At 44.1% G+C, this 16,401-nt stretch overlaps 1 protein-coding gene across 2 annotated transcripts in view; it reads right to left on the minus strand.

The window, feature by feature from the left end:
- Positions 1 to 10,143, minus strand: part of RBPJ (recombination signal binding protein for immunoglobulin kappa J region) — a 223,663-nt gene extending 213,520 nt beyond the window's left edge. Inside the window, exon 1 of one of the 2 annotated variants that reach the window (XM_077880506.1) lies at positions 10,015 to 10,143. Coding sequence is in view for 1 of the 2 variants with exons in the window: in XM_077880483.1 (XP_077736609.1) it covers positions 10,015 to 10,082 (68 nt within the window). In the remaining variant the exon portion in view is untranslated. The remainder of the gene's footprint in view (positions 1 to 10,014) is intronic. The other variant, XM_077880483.1, reaches the window with a different exon arrangement.
- Positions 10,144 to 16,401: the final 6,258 nt, after the last annotated feature.

Raw genomic sequence — 16,401 nt, forward strand, 5'->3', positions numbered from 1 at the left:
CCCCCATTTCACATGTTCTTATTGCTCTAGGAGTGCAAGGAGGATTCTGAACCCCCCCAGAGCCTGGGGCTGCTTCTGGCCCTTGACTGTTTCCCCAGCTGGACCCAAAGTGGGGCTCCATCCACACTGGTAACTTTGAGGAATCTGACATCTTTCTTCCTGGAGGAGTCTTAAAAGCTTTCAAGTAATCGGTTCACTTCCCACTAAAATGCGGCCAGCTGTCAAGAGGAAGATGACAGCTCTTGAATAACACCATTAAGCCTTTCAAAAGCTCTAACATTTGGAGAGAGTAAAGAAAAAGAAGTCTGCCCCAATCTACCAGTGTGGTTGCACTTGCTTTTTTGTCTCTCTCCCCCGTCTTCTAAGCACTGCGACATGGGGTGCGCTCTGCGTGAGTTCCTGGTGGGTGTTGGTACTCAAATTAGAAGCTGGAGTTCAGGGACAGCTGGCATGCTCTCCTGTTGCTCCACCCTGGAGGCTGCACGTGAGGCCCAACCACAAGATGCGAGCAGGCCCCTTTAATCCTACACCAGAGCTCTGGCTTCTAAAACCTGATCCTCCAAAGTTTGGACTTATATAACTTATTTGTTTATTTTTAAGCCAGCCCCGTCCAAGCTGAGAACACTTACGACTCCCTTTTGGAAAAAAAATTGGAACCCAACATTATCATTAACTGAATCAGCAAGCAATGGTTCTGTTGAAAATACCAAGCGGCACAGTTCTGAGGACTTTTATTGTCATGTGCTCAGTGGCATTATATCGTGGGGTGGTTTCTCTGAAAATGGTTCCTGGGGTTTTCTCTCTGTCTCTCTTTGTCTCTGTCTCTGTCTTATAAACTGTGGCCTGAGTCCACGTGGGGTTGGAACTTCTTCGCTGTGAAGAGCCCCCTTCGCTTGACAAGGGATTAGACAGTCCTCGCTCTATAATCGACCCCAGTGCTTCTCCAACTAGTGCAGTTGCTGGAAGACGTAAGGGCCTCTGCAGAGCAGGGCAAAGCAGAAAACATGGTAAGACACATCCCTTTGGGTCAGATCGGCTGCCATTTTGTATTAGATGTTAGACATAAGGAAACAGGTGCCAAGGGTCTGAGGAGAATGTACGCGAAGGAGCCGCTCACTGCTATGTTATGTCTATTAGGGAAAATGTGGCCAACACTCAATCTTTAGCAGCAGAAGAATAATTAATAACTAAAGCACGTTGTCTTCAATGTATCGGTTAAAGGTTCATCAAAGTCGTGCAGCTTCTTTGGAGAGTTTTTAATGATGTGAGAGAAGTTCTAGAACTCGTTAGGTTAGGAAAAGTGGAAGGCAGAGTCATGGATGACGTGTGAGGCCGATGACGTTGGTTGTGTGCACAGAGATCCTCAGGAAATGCACCGCAGTTTTAGGAAAGGTTCTATCTCAGCATGAGGGGATTATGGGTAGTTTTTGTTTCTTTATACTTTTAGCACTTTCAAATTTTTCCCACAATGAGAATTTATTGCTTTCATCATCAGATATTAAACTGATTATGAGGCAGCCAACTTTCCTGGTGGTGACAGATTTGGGTGCACATTTTCTTTCAGTGCCATTTTCCTTGGCTCTTACTATCTACCCTCTGTCCTCACATGGCTTCTCTAGTGAGGGTTTGGAGGAAAAGGCTGGGACTTCAGATGAGGAGGGTAAGATGTCCCCCTATGTATGGAACCACAGCAATTTCCCTTGGGACCTGGAGGTTTGTGGGCATCTTTGAGCTGCATGTGCTCCAAACAGATTCCCGCGTGCGGATTCATAGAGCTTCATAGATTTACAAAGGAAACCAGGCTGAAGGTTTCTAAATGATTGATCTCATCTTCAGGTGGGAAAGAGTTCTAGCAAGATGTCCCTTCCTTCTCTTGATCCCCACAGGCTCCCCACTCCCCTAAAACAACACCAACTGAAGTGTACATCGAAGTTTTCAAGGTCTGGTGAGGCAGCCTGGTTCAAGCAAGGTGACTAAGCTACACACACTGAGCCTTGAAGGTTGTCCAGCTGAACGAGGACTGGTTTATTCCTCGGGCCAGCCAATTCCTTCAGTCCTGTGGGTTTCCTCCATGTGTTAAATGGATGTAACATGACTCGAAGCTTCTTTTGGAGCTGTGTCCCATGACCTCATCTACCACTGCCTAAACACACGGGGTGAAGTGCTCTCTGCAAGAGCTGAAGGGTCGTGTTGAAGGTGGACTAGAGCTGGGAGACAGAGAGACAAGACTTTTCTTAAGAGTGTTTATAGGAAAGGAAAGGAGCGGAGTCTTTTAGCTACCAAACGTGGCAACAATTCAGTTCAATTGCAGCCACCCGGTGTTTATTGAATGATCCTCTACACGTTGAACAAGGCATCCAAGATTCTCCCCAGACTCCATAGAGAATGTCTCATTTTCCTCCATCAGCATCCCATCTAGGCCTTGGTTTAAGGCTCGGAACCCTGTGCGGTATCGTGGAAGTAGTGTCAGTCCTGAAATCAGTGGGTTTGGGCTGACAATTTCATCTCTACTCTGTCGCCTGCAAGCACTGTGGCTCCTGCCAGGTCGCTTAATCCCTCCCAGACCTCGTTTGCCCATCTCTAAAATAATGCCAGCCTCATGAGGTTGTTCTTGGGTAAGGTTGCTGGATTCAGGGAATGAAAATATAGACATCCAGTTGCATGGGACTGTCAGATAAACAACAAATGATGTTGAGCATCAGTATGTGAGTACTTTGGGCATACTCCTACTGAAAAGTTAGTTGTTGTTTATCTGGAATGCCAGACAAACAACAAATAGCATTGAGGATCAGTATTTACCATAAGTACTTCGGACATACCCATACCGAAAAATTAGTTGTCCCAGTGTAACTGCGTGCCCTGTATTGTGCCTGAGAATCCTATTCTTGAGGCTGGAAAAAAAAAAAAAAAGGCATCTATCTGAAAGCCACTGCCCACAGTTCAGTGAGTACTCTTTCCTCTGTACCTGCTGCTCTCCCAGGGTGAGATCCACAAGGGGATTAATTGCTTCCCCCTTTCCTAGTAGGGGCAGAGTGGGGGAATGAAAGACTGTGTGACCAGGTTGGTGGAGGGCAGGGGAGGATGCTGGGTGAGGGGAGGCCATCTCCATAGGAGGAGTAAGGGAGGAGATACGTAGGCTGGTAAGAAGTGAAAACTCTTCTTAACAGACGGCTTTAAAGACCTTGGCACCTAGTGTCCCTTGGTTTGGTGTGCCTGTGACACACTCTGCTCTCTCCAAGGCTGCCAACGGAGGTGACGGTGCAGGGCCAGGAGAAGCCAGGATGGAGATACTGACCCCAGGGAAACCCCGTCCAGACATGACCATTCCATAGACTTCAAAGGCCAACTGTTGTGGTCGACAGAGGGACTTTCCTGGGGGTAATTTTTACAAAGGAGGGGTTGAGGTGACTGGGTGCCCCGGAGACCTTACTGCAACTTGGGGGAAACCCAACGAATGAGCTGACACAGACCTGTCCTCATCTCTTAGGTCTCCTTGCCACCGCCTCCCCCAAACCTGAATCCCCTTGAGCTTAAGCTCCCCCAGCTCGTGGGGTGGAAGCGGCAGGTGGCATCACAAGCTGCTCCAGTGGCCCCCAGAACCTCAGGGTATAATTTTCCTTTTCTGATCATCTGAATTCCAGGCGAAAAGCTCAGCTGTTGTAGGCTTCAGGGATTTTTCCACCAGGATTGAAATTGGGGCCAACAAAGCGCGGGCATGCAGAAGGCATTCTTTTCTGCTATTCAGATGCACTCTCCCTTTAGTTAGGGCATTAGAAAATGGTGCTTTTCCCCAGAGTCCTAGATGAAAGTTTTGAATTTCATTAAAGTGAGAAAACACGGAAAGGGAGACCATCACTTGCTGCGTTTCTTAATCTGTTCTGTTTTTTCCCTGTATCCCTTTTTCTTTTTTTTTTAAACATCTAGAGAACATTTTAATAGGTGCTTTCATATACATATTTGATATTAAGAAAACTAAAATGAATTCAAGCCATGCCCAGTGCAAAAAAAAAAAAAAATAAATAAATAAATAAATAAATAAATAAATAAAATAAAATAAAATAAAATAAAATAAAATAAAAAGGATGGGGTAGAGGGAAGAAAAGAAGAAGAAAACTTTAAAGTGAAATGTCTGTCTGCTGCCCTAGCCTCGATTTAAGTCTCCTGGTCAGCTTGGTACTTTTATTCTGGAAGACAAGAAGTAACATCTGACTATTATTTCCTAATTTGTTTTCTTGTAGTTTGACTAAAAATTTTTAAGATTTTTTATTAATCCTATGAATGTTATCTTTAAAATGTGAGTTTGATGGGCTCTATGTATGCCCCCCTGTAATGTGGGAAGACAAATATATGCTATTTTTTTTTTTTTTAATGATAGTCACACACAGAGAGAGAGAGAGGCAGAGACACAGGCAGAGGGAGAAGCAGGCTCCATGCACCGGGAGCCCGACGTGGGATTCGATTCGGGGTCTCCAGGATAGCGCCCTGGGCCAAAGGCAGGCGCCAAACTGCTGCGCCACCCAGGGATCCCCAAGTATATGCTATTAAAATGTAAACGTACTAGGGGCGGCCTGAGTGTCATAGTTGGTTAAGCATCAGGCTCTGATTCAGGCTCAGGTCGTGATCTTGAGGTCATGAGATTGAGCCCTGCATCAGGCTCTGCACTCAGCATGGAGTCGGTGTGAAGGTTCTCTCTCTCTCTGCCCCTCACTGCTCACTCTCTTCCTCTCAAATCAGTAAATAAATCTCAAAAAAAAAAAAAAAAAAAAAGGGAACATGCTTGTCTGTGTATCCCTCAAAACGATCTTCCGGAAACAGAGCTCTATTTTGTAGAGTTATTTGAAGCCAGTTGATATTTATCACCCAGGTAGTAGCAGCCAAGTTTGGGTGAGATGTTTTCTCCATCTTGGGCACTGGGCTTTGCATGCATTAGCTCACTTATCCCCTCTATGAAGAAGGTATTCTCAGGGGCCCCATTTTACAGATAAAAAACCCCCAAGACCTATGGAGGCAAAGGTCATCTGACTAGTTAAGTGAGAGTCAGATTCAAACCAGAGCAGTCCGAGTTCCGAGTCCATGCAATCACTTCTGTCCTTCACCTCTGACAAAAAACACAGATATTGATACTACCACTTGCCAGGAAAAAGAAGCAGGCAACAGTCCTGTCGAAGAATGAGTTCATTCAGTACTAAATGGTAAGTATGTCCTTCCAGTAACTTCTAATGCATTGCATGCGGTTCCCAACTTGCAGAGGGGTTGGGATTCCAGAAGTTGATTTAAAGGCAATTTCCCCATCCCCCTCCTCTGGGCTGCAAGGCACTTTGTGTACACCTCTCCCGTTGCACTCAGCACGTTGTCTCTTAGCTGCTTACCCGGCTCACCCCCCACGGGGCTCCTGCTTAGGGCCTTGCACCTTGCCTCGTGGCTCCTTTGCTATTCCCAGCACCCAGCACAGTGCCCGGCTCAGGCAGATGGGAAGTGTACACACGTTGTATTAAATGACAAGTCATTTGTTTGGAACTCAGCACACATTTCCCAAAAGAAATGCATGACAAATGGGAGGGGAAGCATTATGTTTCCAACCAGCCCACAGAAGTTTCTTGTAGTCTACCAAGAGAACCAGTAAGGGATTTGGAGCCATGGGTGGGCCCAGAGGTGGTAGGTGGGGAAAAAAAGAGAAATCTTCCTCCCCCTTTCCTGAGTCAGATCGAGATGAAATTTCACATGGGTCAGAATTTATCTTTGACTCCTTCTAAATTGCCCCCCTTTTTTTTTTAAACCTCTCCCATCCTTGGGTGCCACCACCTCCAGGCTCCCTACTCAACACTCAGCTGTGGTCTCTCCATCAGGTCTTCCACTCTTTCCCCAAATATCCTACTTGCCACCCACCCCGCTCCCCCGGCCAAAATTCCTGTTTCCTGAGTGCAGCTGAGCTAAGTTGATTTTCAGCAGAAAACAATGCCCTTGAGTGAATTCTTGCTAACGTGTGAATGATTGCCCAATGCTATGCATAGGACTGTTGGTAGCCCAGTAGTTAAGATTATAGGATTTGGAGGCCGACCTAGATTTGAATCCTGCTTCCACCTCTATATTCTATGGCCTCGGTAGCATAATTTAACTTCTCTAAGCCTCAGTTCTCTCACCTGCAAACTGGGAATAATTGTAGTTTTACAGGGAGCCAACACTTTTATGACACTTATCATTGTCATATCAGCACATATTGGGCACAGTTGTAAGAACTTCCTCATCGACTCACTTGGTCTTCACGTCAACCCCAAGAAGTAAGCATTCTTATTATTAACCATTAAAGAGGGGGAGTGGCTTTTTTGAAAGAGTTTCTAATGATAAATTATTCTTTATTCCTGCCTTCCTTCTTCCCAAAAGGCCTGGAGGAAAAATCCTACATTGCCAAGGTCTTCTGGATGCAAGAGGGCAGTCATTCCTGGGAAGAGATTTTTCAGGGCAAAGAGAGAGGGAGGCTGCAGTAGCATCCCCCGTGGCTGAAAACTCATCCGGGGAGTCCATTCCCTTAAGTGAGTCCTGTTTCCACAGCTTCTTCCTTGCTTCTGCCTCTGAATGTACCGAATCTGCAAGTGGTCCAAGTTTTTTTTTTTTTTTTCTATCCCCTTTCTTTCTTTTTTAATTTTTTCACACAGCCCATGGCAGCTGCAAGGTGGTGGGGGCCAGGCGGATGGCAGCAGCTGTTTGTATGTATGGGCCCTCTGTAGTCTTTTCTTTGTGAGTCAGGGGCCGTCTGTATATATCACAAGCCACCACCTGGCAAGACATTTCGTTCCCTCTAGGTTGTTTAAATGTTTCCTGGATGATATCATAAATGCAAGAGGATGGGAGGAACTTTGAGATGCTGAGTTCCAGCCTCTTGCTGCCCTCCGGCCCTACGCAGGGAAACATCCCAGGGGGGTTTTTGTCCCGCAGATTAGCAGACAACCTTGGGTTTGCTCTCTAGTCCTTCCCATTTATCAGATGCAGATTTGAAAACCACGGGGGAATTGCATTTGAACAGAAGTAACAGTGTAGTCACAGAAAGCAGGGAGCCAGAAGCCTAAGGTAGAGGCAGGGGGCAAGCCGGCCCCTGGAGATCCTCTCCATGGGTGTCCTTGTGATTGAGTGACTTCACTTCTTAGGGTCAAAGCAGGTGGGTGGGCGGCACTATCTCTCATCCCTCCTGAGCTAAGGACTCTGATTCTCGGATAAACTCGGGACAGAAAGGCTGTTCATCCTTCCTGATGTCAGCCTAGAGATGGCCAGTCCATCACGATGCTTGTAAACCCGTTCAAATGTGTCCTTACCCTGAAAATTGAACAATTGCCTCCATGCTAACTAAAACGTTTCTTAGAATTTGAGGGGCTTTTGTTGTTGTTACTAGGACTTCTGAAGCTTGGAGAGACGTCTACCCTGTATTCTTATTACAGAGATACGTTTGTTACATATACAGTGATGCATCTGTTTTAACATAGGTAATTAGTTTTTAAAGACCCAGGGGCAGTGATATACTATTTTTATATGACATTTATGTTTAAGAGCTGTTTCACATACACCACTTCATTTGAACCTTGAACTGAAAACCGGAAGGGCAATTATACTCATTTTTATATCAGAAAAGAGACTCAGGGTGGATAAACCTAAATACCTTTAATAACATCTCATCTTAGGGTTATTAAATGGAAGAGTCAGGACCCAAAGCTTGCATTCTGTTGACTCCAAGTCTAGTACTGAAGCCATGAGACACATATAAACTAAACCCAGCACCGCCACCCAACGTACCAACTCTCCCTGCTTGAGTTTCTGCAATGTCCCTGGTACTTTACTAGGTGCTTTGCATACAACATCTCGAGTCTTTGAAGCAACTATGCAAGGGAAGTATTATCAAACTCAGTTTAGAGATAAAAACAGCAACAACAACAACAACGACAACAGCAAAAAACGGAAGTCGGAGAGATTAAGTAGTGGCCCGATGGCTAATGTGTGCTGAAAGCAAAATTCAAACCCAAACTCATGTTTTTGACAGTGCTGCCTTTCACTTAAATATGCATCACCTGAAATGAGACCGAATATAGTTTAATCTTTTGGACCTTTTTAGGCCACATGAATCATTGTCCCATGAAAATACAGTTAACAGAAGTACTAGTGGGTTGAATCCCATTCAGCCAACTCGAACCTCAATTTTCCCCACCATGCCTCACTCTGCTGGTTGGACTGTCTTTTCTATATTTTATTTCCCATTTTTTCAAAAATATCTGCTGTTACCTTTTTTCTAGGCCCTTCTTAATGTGTCTCTTCTTCCATTTTAAGAGATTGACGTTTAACAGCCCCATGATCTTCTTAGAACTCCTATGATGGCTTACCTCTTCTTTCCCAAATTCCAGATTCTATGTCCTGGGATCATTTTACATTTCTTCATAATCCACTTTCCTGACAATTTTAGCTAGCTAACCCTTGCCTGTCTATAAAGTCAGAGCAATGATTCCTGCTCTGTCCGCATCTCATCATTTTGGTGATGCTCCAACCATGTATAGGGAAAGCATGTGGAAAAGTATTAAAGAACAATGAACACAGACCATTATAGAATATTTTGCTTTTGGAAAACCCACATTGTATAAAAATGAGCTAACTAAATCAGGTGGAGATTTAGATGTTCTGGATTTATTTATTAGCTATGATATATAATATATGTTAATTGTATCAAATAACTTGTCACTAAATCATTTTCAAAGAGAGAGAATATGTGCATATTTTAAAGTAAGGTGGTCTCCGTGCCGTAGACAAAAAAACGGGTGAGGGTTGCTCGAATACAGTGTTGGTGCCTCCTGGGCTTCCCCGCCACATCTCCCTGGTTTCTTTGCCCGTACACTCCTGGCTAGCATCCTACAAAACCCACACCTATGGGTACGGTTAAGTACCCTCTGTTAAACTTCTCTTGCAGACATTCCCACATTTTCCAGTATAAGAGCACATTTTAAAAAGTATTAACTCCTATTGTGCAGTTCCATGATGAGAATGAATTTCTGGCATCCAGACTCCGAAAACACTCAGTGAGAAAAGGACATTCCAAATTCAGTAAAACTTTGAGGTGGATTTATATTTCATCGGTCACAACTGCATCCAAATGCTTTTGGAAAACACACAGACGTGTCTGAGATATTCTTCTATGTTTATAAAAACACTCAGTACATATCTGTCAGATGAATGCATGAATAAGAAGAGAATAAAAATTTGCAGACACTACTTGTGATACGTGTGGATTTGTGACTCTGTCATAAACTCCATTCCCCTCTTCCTGCCTTGGGAGCCAGAGCTCAGAGTTTAGAAATCACTTAATTGTTTTCCAAATACCCCACATACAGTAGGCACTCACTAATTGTGTGCTGAAAGTCCATACGAATGCATGGATGAGTCCTGCTTGTCTCCCAGCTAGATTGCAAGTTTTGAGAATAGCAGATATGTCATGGGCTGTTCCCAGCAGAGCCCAACATTGTGGTGAGAGTGGCCTGCTTTCAATAAGCAACTAACTTGGTTAGCATCCCCTACCGACCTTTCTGGAAGGGGTTATTAGAAAGGAAAAGGCCAAAATATAAAATGCCTAGAGGGAACATGGGCACATACATGTTTTTGATTGCAGAAAACTCCCGTGTTTCTCTGCAGAAGTAAGTAGGGAGAAACCAAGGAGGCAGGAAAACATAGGGCAGTGGGAAAAGAGCCCGAGGAAGAAGTTGTGCCGCTGGCCCTAAGGGAGGGAGAGGGTCTGGTTAATGGGGTAGAAACCTCAACGTTTGAAGCCTGCCTCAGTCTTCTGCTGAGCAATCTAAGGCCTCAGCAGAGTAGGCAATGTGACCAGGGCACTGTTGGGTGGAGTGAGACAGCAGAGGGGATGCTTAGCTCATTACACCTTGAGGTGCAAGTGGCAAAGAGCAATATCCTTATTCATAGATCACCAGCTAGAGCATATTAAATATTTCTATGGGCAACGTGACATATTCTGTTGGAGGAAGCACTCACCTTGGCAATGCTGGGTAGAGCGGTCCAATCATCTTGACACAGGTTCTTTTTGGAGGCTCCAAAGTCATGAAGCACCGTGGCAAGAGATAGCCACTCGCACCCCGAGTCTGATGGTCACTTCACCTTGTAGCATGGGAAGTGAAAGTGTCAAAATGAAGAAGAAGAAAGCCAGCATTCTCTCGAGGGGGGAAAAGTGCAGACACAGGCTTTTCTCTCTCTCTCTCTCTCTCTCTCTTTTTTTTTTTTTTTGAAGAGTGGAGGGTTCAGAAGTGCCCTGACTATAGACGCTATCTATAGAGACAAACAAGAAATAATCTTTCTTCTTTCTTGTTTTTCCTTAGCTGCTCCTGAGATCTGAGGCCTGTTTTTTTTTTTTTTTTAATTTTTATTTATTTATGATAGTCACACAGAGAGAAAGAGAGGCAGAGACACAGGCAGAGGGAGAAGCAGGCTCCATGCACCAGGAGCCCGATGTGGGATTCGATCCCGGGTCTCCAGGATCGCGCCCTGGGCCAAAGGCAGGCGCCAAACTGCTGCGCCACCCAGGGATCCCTTTTTTTTTTTTTTTAATATAAAAGCAGCCTGGGAATAAATTGCCAAAGGGGGGGGGTGGGGAGAAGCAGGGGAATGATGCTCCAGCTGCTTTAAGTTATTTTGATTTTTTTTTCATGTCTCATGGCTGCCTTGATGTTCCTGACCTCCATTGTTTCTGTTGAATGGAAATCCTTGGGTGAACTGGGATCCCCCAAGTGTAGACAGAGTCTTAATCATAGCTGGGTGGGAAATTTCAGTTTTGTAGCTGTGAAAGCTGAGGTATGGTGATGCAATGTGCCACATCACAGGTCCCTCTAACCCATAGCGTCACACTCTCTAGGGTTCAACACTCACCAAGCATACCTCTTAAACAGAGGTTCAACCCAGGCACATTTGTGACCTTCTTAGTCTTCCATTAGTCATCCCTCTTCATCAAGATGCATGTCACCTTGTACATTTTGGCTGGAAAGAGGGGCCTGAGTGGGATCTGCTGGCTTTGGAGGGTGGATTTGTCTCAAATGCAGTCAGGCTGGGCACCCTGAGATGGGCAGCAGACAGCATGGGATCTGATAAAGGGCACATGCCCTGGAGCTTGACGGCCCCAGATGTTCTAGTCCTACCACTATGTGACCATGACTATGTGACATTGGCAAGTTACTTAACCCTTTTATTGTCTCAGTTTGTTCATTTGTAAAACAGAGATAATGGTACTTCTTCCCTATGACTATTGTGAAGATTAAACAGATTAATATAAACGAAGTGCCTAGAACCATGTTGGCCAGATGATAGGTACTTGGCAAAGGCTATTATTCTTATTTTTATTGAGTATATTAGAATGAATCTTCTTCACCTGTAGAAAAACAGCCATGTCACAGGACTGTAACCTGAAGTGGTATTGAATGTATGATTAAATGAAGAAATGGGATGAATGAATTAACTTTGTGCTCTTGGGTAAGACATTCCACTTTCCTGGCCCTTTCTAGCTCTTCTTAAGTAATGCTACGCAGATCATGGACTAATTAGCTTTGCCATAAGGCAACCAAGTTGTCCTGGTTCATTCTGGGCTTTGTGATTTTAGCCCAGAAAGTCCCAAGTCCTGGGAACATGGTAGAGTGGGACAGTGGTTACCCTGGGACCCTTGCTATGTTCCACAGAACACTAATGATGGATCTCTTGGGCCTTGAGATGCCCTGTCCTATGTCCCCCACCCCACTATATCATCTAGTGTTACCTCATCTAGGGTGGCTCATTTCTATTCCATGTGATCTATTACCCTCCCATAGTCAGATGAACCCATAGTCAATCACTTAGGGATCATGCAGTAATCATACAGAGGTGACAGTATTCCAGGGAGAGAGTGGACATAGTAACAGGGCTTCCCGAGGCCCAGAACGGGTGTAGTGTCGCTTCTGTCTCATTCTGTTGGTCAAAGCAAGTCACAAATCCCAACCAGGTTCAGAAACTGGAGAAATAGGCTCTGCCTCTTGATAGTGTGAACATAGATGCAGGAAAGTAGTAATTGCAGGCACTTTTGCCAATTGCCATAATTATCCAGAGCTTGTGTTTGGTACCCCGATCCGTACAATGCAGTGGCAGATCAGAACAAGGTAGAGAAAAGGAGGCCTCTTCCTCTTTGACAGATTCTTAAAAACTGCGAGAGAGACAGGGTGGCTCTGTCTAAGCTGCCTCAATTCTGGGAACAAAGGCCTGATTTGAGGGAGGTGCACGTGAGGAAGAGGCTATGAATTGCTGTCAGACTCAACTTACATTTTCTTGAAGTTACATGTGGTGGTCTGTGCTTCACCCCCATTCTCATTCCTTCTATCCTGGAGATCAGCATCGTTTCAGAGAACAGATTCTCCATCAACTCCTTCCCAGAGAGCAGAGCAGACTCTCTCTTTCCATCCCTCCCCCACTTATAGACATGTGGTATGGGTGAGAACAAACTTCTATGGTTTCAGTCTCTGGAGCTTGGGTCTGTTTGTTACTGCATATTAACTATCCTATGCTGACTAGTAAAGTATTTAATGAAAAGCCAATTCTGAGGAACATTTGTAAAAAAGGACTTTGTTAGTAAATAAATTTAGGGACAATGAGAAATTGCCAATTTTCCTTTGGTATTTGTTCTCCCTTTCTGCATTTTGGTGACAGAAGTCTTCTGAATTTTGGCCTGAGATTTGGGCACCAGACTAGAGGCTGTATTGTATCTCTTTGGTCTGGTTGTGTCCAGCGGGCTAAGTTTCGGCGAGTGAGAAGTAAGCACATGTGATGTGTGTAACTTTCATGTTATCTCCTTAAAGAGAAAACGTCTAGTCCCAGACTCCCTCTTTTCTGGCTTCTTCTGCCTGAGAAATGGTAACCACTGCTACCTTCTTAGAATCCATGTGTTGAGGATGGAAGAACTAGTTGGCCAGCCTTGGCCCACTCATCTTTGTGCTGATATATGCAAGGGAAATTTACTTCTATTTTAGCCACTGTATTTCAGAGGATCTTTGTTATGGCCAACTAAGGTGTACTCTAATATCACACTAGATCTTCTCATTGGAGTTTCATAGGGGCACTCTAAATTTTGAGCTAAGTTTTTGAGGTGTCCTACAGTAAAGTGACCAGTTCAGATTTTATTTGCTGAGAGAATCCCTCCTCTTTTATAGAACATTTGTTGATATTCACTTATTGATATCATAGAGACGACTTTAAAATAAATTTGTTCTTTGAGAAGTGCTGGGAAAAATTCATCTTGGTAACCAGGAAGAACTGGGGAGTTACCATTTCTAATGACTGTTAATAAGGTGCATGACACCCACCTACCTCCAACTCCAAGTCAGTTTCTATTGCTTTCTTCTTAGAAAAGCAGCCAGGTAGTGGAAAGGGCAGGAGCTTGGACAACAAGTCTGGACTTAAATTAAGACTCTGGTGACCTTGGGCATCCTCTTCACTTCTCCGGGTCTCCATTTATTCATCTGTAAAATGAGAACACCATTGCCTACCTCTCAAAGGGTTGTTTGGATCCTGTCTATAACAGTGCGTGGCATGTGAGTGTCCTCTTACTCTTCCTATTCTTTCCTGCCCATCCATGAAATTTCTGTCAGGGTTTCACAATCCTTTTAACAAAGAAATTCACTCTCAGGTCACCTGTAAACACTCCCCTCTCAAGTCAAAGTCAAAGTCAAGATCAGTTCTACGAATGCTTTTCCTCATATTACCTGAATTCTGAAAGGGGCTACATTTAAAGCAGGGTGAGAGGAGGGGGGTGGAGACAGCTATTAAGCTAGTTGTAAAAGTCATAAGGAAGAGTATTAGCTCCCTTTTAGGGGTACTAAGTGGATACTAAGGAAGACAGGTGACTTACTTCCTCATCTTTCAAGGATCTGAATAACCCTGGGCAAGTAGTGAAGACTCAGATCTGATTGTGGGTTTTTCTGGTAAAGCCAAGGATGATACATTAGAACTCAAGTTAATTAGGAATAATTATTGACTTGGCCAAACTATCTTTAGTTGCCGGGTCCACAAATGAAAGGAAAAAGCAGTGAAAAAAATTGAGCCAGGAGGACTCTTACATTGGAGCCTCCATGAGAGTAAGGTTGGTGCCTTCTCTTCACACTTTCTTTTTCTGCAGAGACTAGCATGGCTTTTAGGAACATTTAGACATACTCACTGATTACCTTTTCCTCTTCTGCGGGGTCAAACTTTTTGAAGAGACTTTTATTCATTTAGGATTTTAGGGGTATGAGCAACAGAAACTAATTCAAGCTATCTCAAAGAGAGATGCAATTTATCTGAAGGACCCAGGGAAGCTCAGCAAATCTATTGAACAACGAGACCTTGCGAAGAGCAGAGTCAGGGTAACCCCAGAGGCCTCAGCAATCAGAGCCAGTGGGCCAGCTCTCTACAGTGCCACCATGATGTCAGAGGGACTATGGTTGGTCCAATCTCAGATGCAGTTCACCTTTGGCCAGAGCTCACATTGGTGATGTTGGGGATATTACTAGAGAATGGGGATTTACTATGAATTCAACAGTTCCCCAGAGCTGTGTGTTAAAGACTTTGTATGTCAGTTATCTTTTGTGCATAACAAACTATCCCAAAAGGGTTTAACAGCAACCATTTTACTTGCTCATGATTCTGTGGGTCAGCAATTTGGGCTGTGCTCAGCTGGGTGGTTCATCTGTTGTTGTTTTTACAGTTTTAAAAATTTAAATTCAATTTGCCAACATATGGCATAACACACAGTGCTCATCCCATCTGTTGATTTTGCTTAGGGTCATTCTTATGGCTGCAGCTACCTGGTAGCTCAGATGAGGCTAGATGGTCCAAAAGGGTTTCACTTACATTTGGGAGCTGGTGTTTAATATCAACTGGGAAAGCCTATTGCTACTCCATATGACTTCTCATCCTCCAGTAGACTAACCTGGGCTTCCTCACGTGGTGCTTTTAGGGAAGGGATAGGAAGGTTAGGAACAAAGGGAAAGTACAAACAGGAAAGCAGACAAGTCCACACAAATTTAAGGGGTTTGAGGGAATAAATTCCTAAGGGAACTAACATTCATCAAATATGTAATATATGTCAGGCCCTGCCCAAGGCACTTGTCAGAAAAATCATATCTTTCACCCCAGTAGTCCAGTGAGGTAGGCATGCTTACTTATCCCATTTTATAGATGAAGAAGGGAAACAACTTGCCTGAGGTCCCAAATCTGATAAATGGCAAAATCAGAATTTGAATTCAGGTCTGTTTCCTTCCAAAGTCTTAGTTGTTTCTCTTCCCTATGGTCCTGCTGGCTCCAACCTCAGAGTGGAAGGTAGCTCTTGTATCTTCATTTGTCCACTAACAGGACAAGAAGGGAACTCTGGGTCAGAAGCTGGACAGGGAAAACTGAACTAATAAAGGAGGTAAGCAGGAATGGAGGAGTGTCAAGGAAGCTCCAAATACTTTTATCTCCTTTGTCCATGCACAGAGTATTCATTGGGTGATTGTTCAAAAACTGGAGCAGTTTACCTTATTTTCTTGACTTTATAGGTTCATAACTACCATCTGACAGTCTGACAGGGGTTGGCAAATTCATTCTGCTCTTTTCCATTTCTCAAGCTCCGTGTCCTAAAGAAGTGAACGTGGTTACCACATGGATTCATAATTATGAGATTTGGATAGGAATCCAGAGCAATCTGGGTTCAAGTCCTGGATCTGCTCCTTATGAGCTGAAAGATCCTTAACTGAAACATTGACATAAGAACAATATATACATGTTATGGGGTTATTGTGAGGATCGATTAAGATAATACATGGAGGGGCACCTGGGTGGCTCAGATGGTTAAGCATCCAGCTCTTGGTTTCTGCCTAGGTCATGATCTCAGCGTCATGAGATTGAGCCCTGGGTCAGGCTTCCACATGGAGTAGCAGAGTCTGCTTGGGATTCTCTCTCTCCCTCTCCCTCACCCCTCTCCCAAATCACACTCTCCTCCTCCTCTCTCTCAGTAAATAAATAAGTAAGTAAATAAATAAATAAATAAATAAATAAATAAATAAAATATTTAAAAAATAGATGATATATGGAAAACTTAGCATTGTTAATGCACTTAGAAAGCATTCATTAAATGCTGGAGAAGAACCATTCTGGCTCAACCTCGTACTAGCTATGGGATCTCCTGCAAGTTTACCAGTCAGCAGAGGGTAGATCATGCTGCTGTAACAATCTGAAAACATCAGTGGCTTGCCACCCAGCAGAGAAATAGTGCTGGCTCACACTACTTAGCTACTACGGATTGGCTGAAACTTGGTTTCTCCACCCCTCTCTGGGGCCCAGGGCAGCCTCTATCTAGAACATGGCCAGTCTATGTGGCAGATGGAAAACCACAAG

Source organism: Canis aureus, chromosome 2 (assembly GCF_053574225.1).
Source record: "Canis aureus isolate CA01 chromosome 2, VMU_Caureus_v.1.0, whole genome shotgun sequence".
Taxonomy (NCBI): Eukaryota; Metazoa; Chordata; class Mammalia; order Carnivora; family Canidae; genus Canis; species Canis aureus.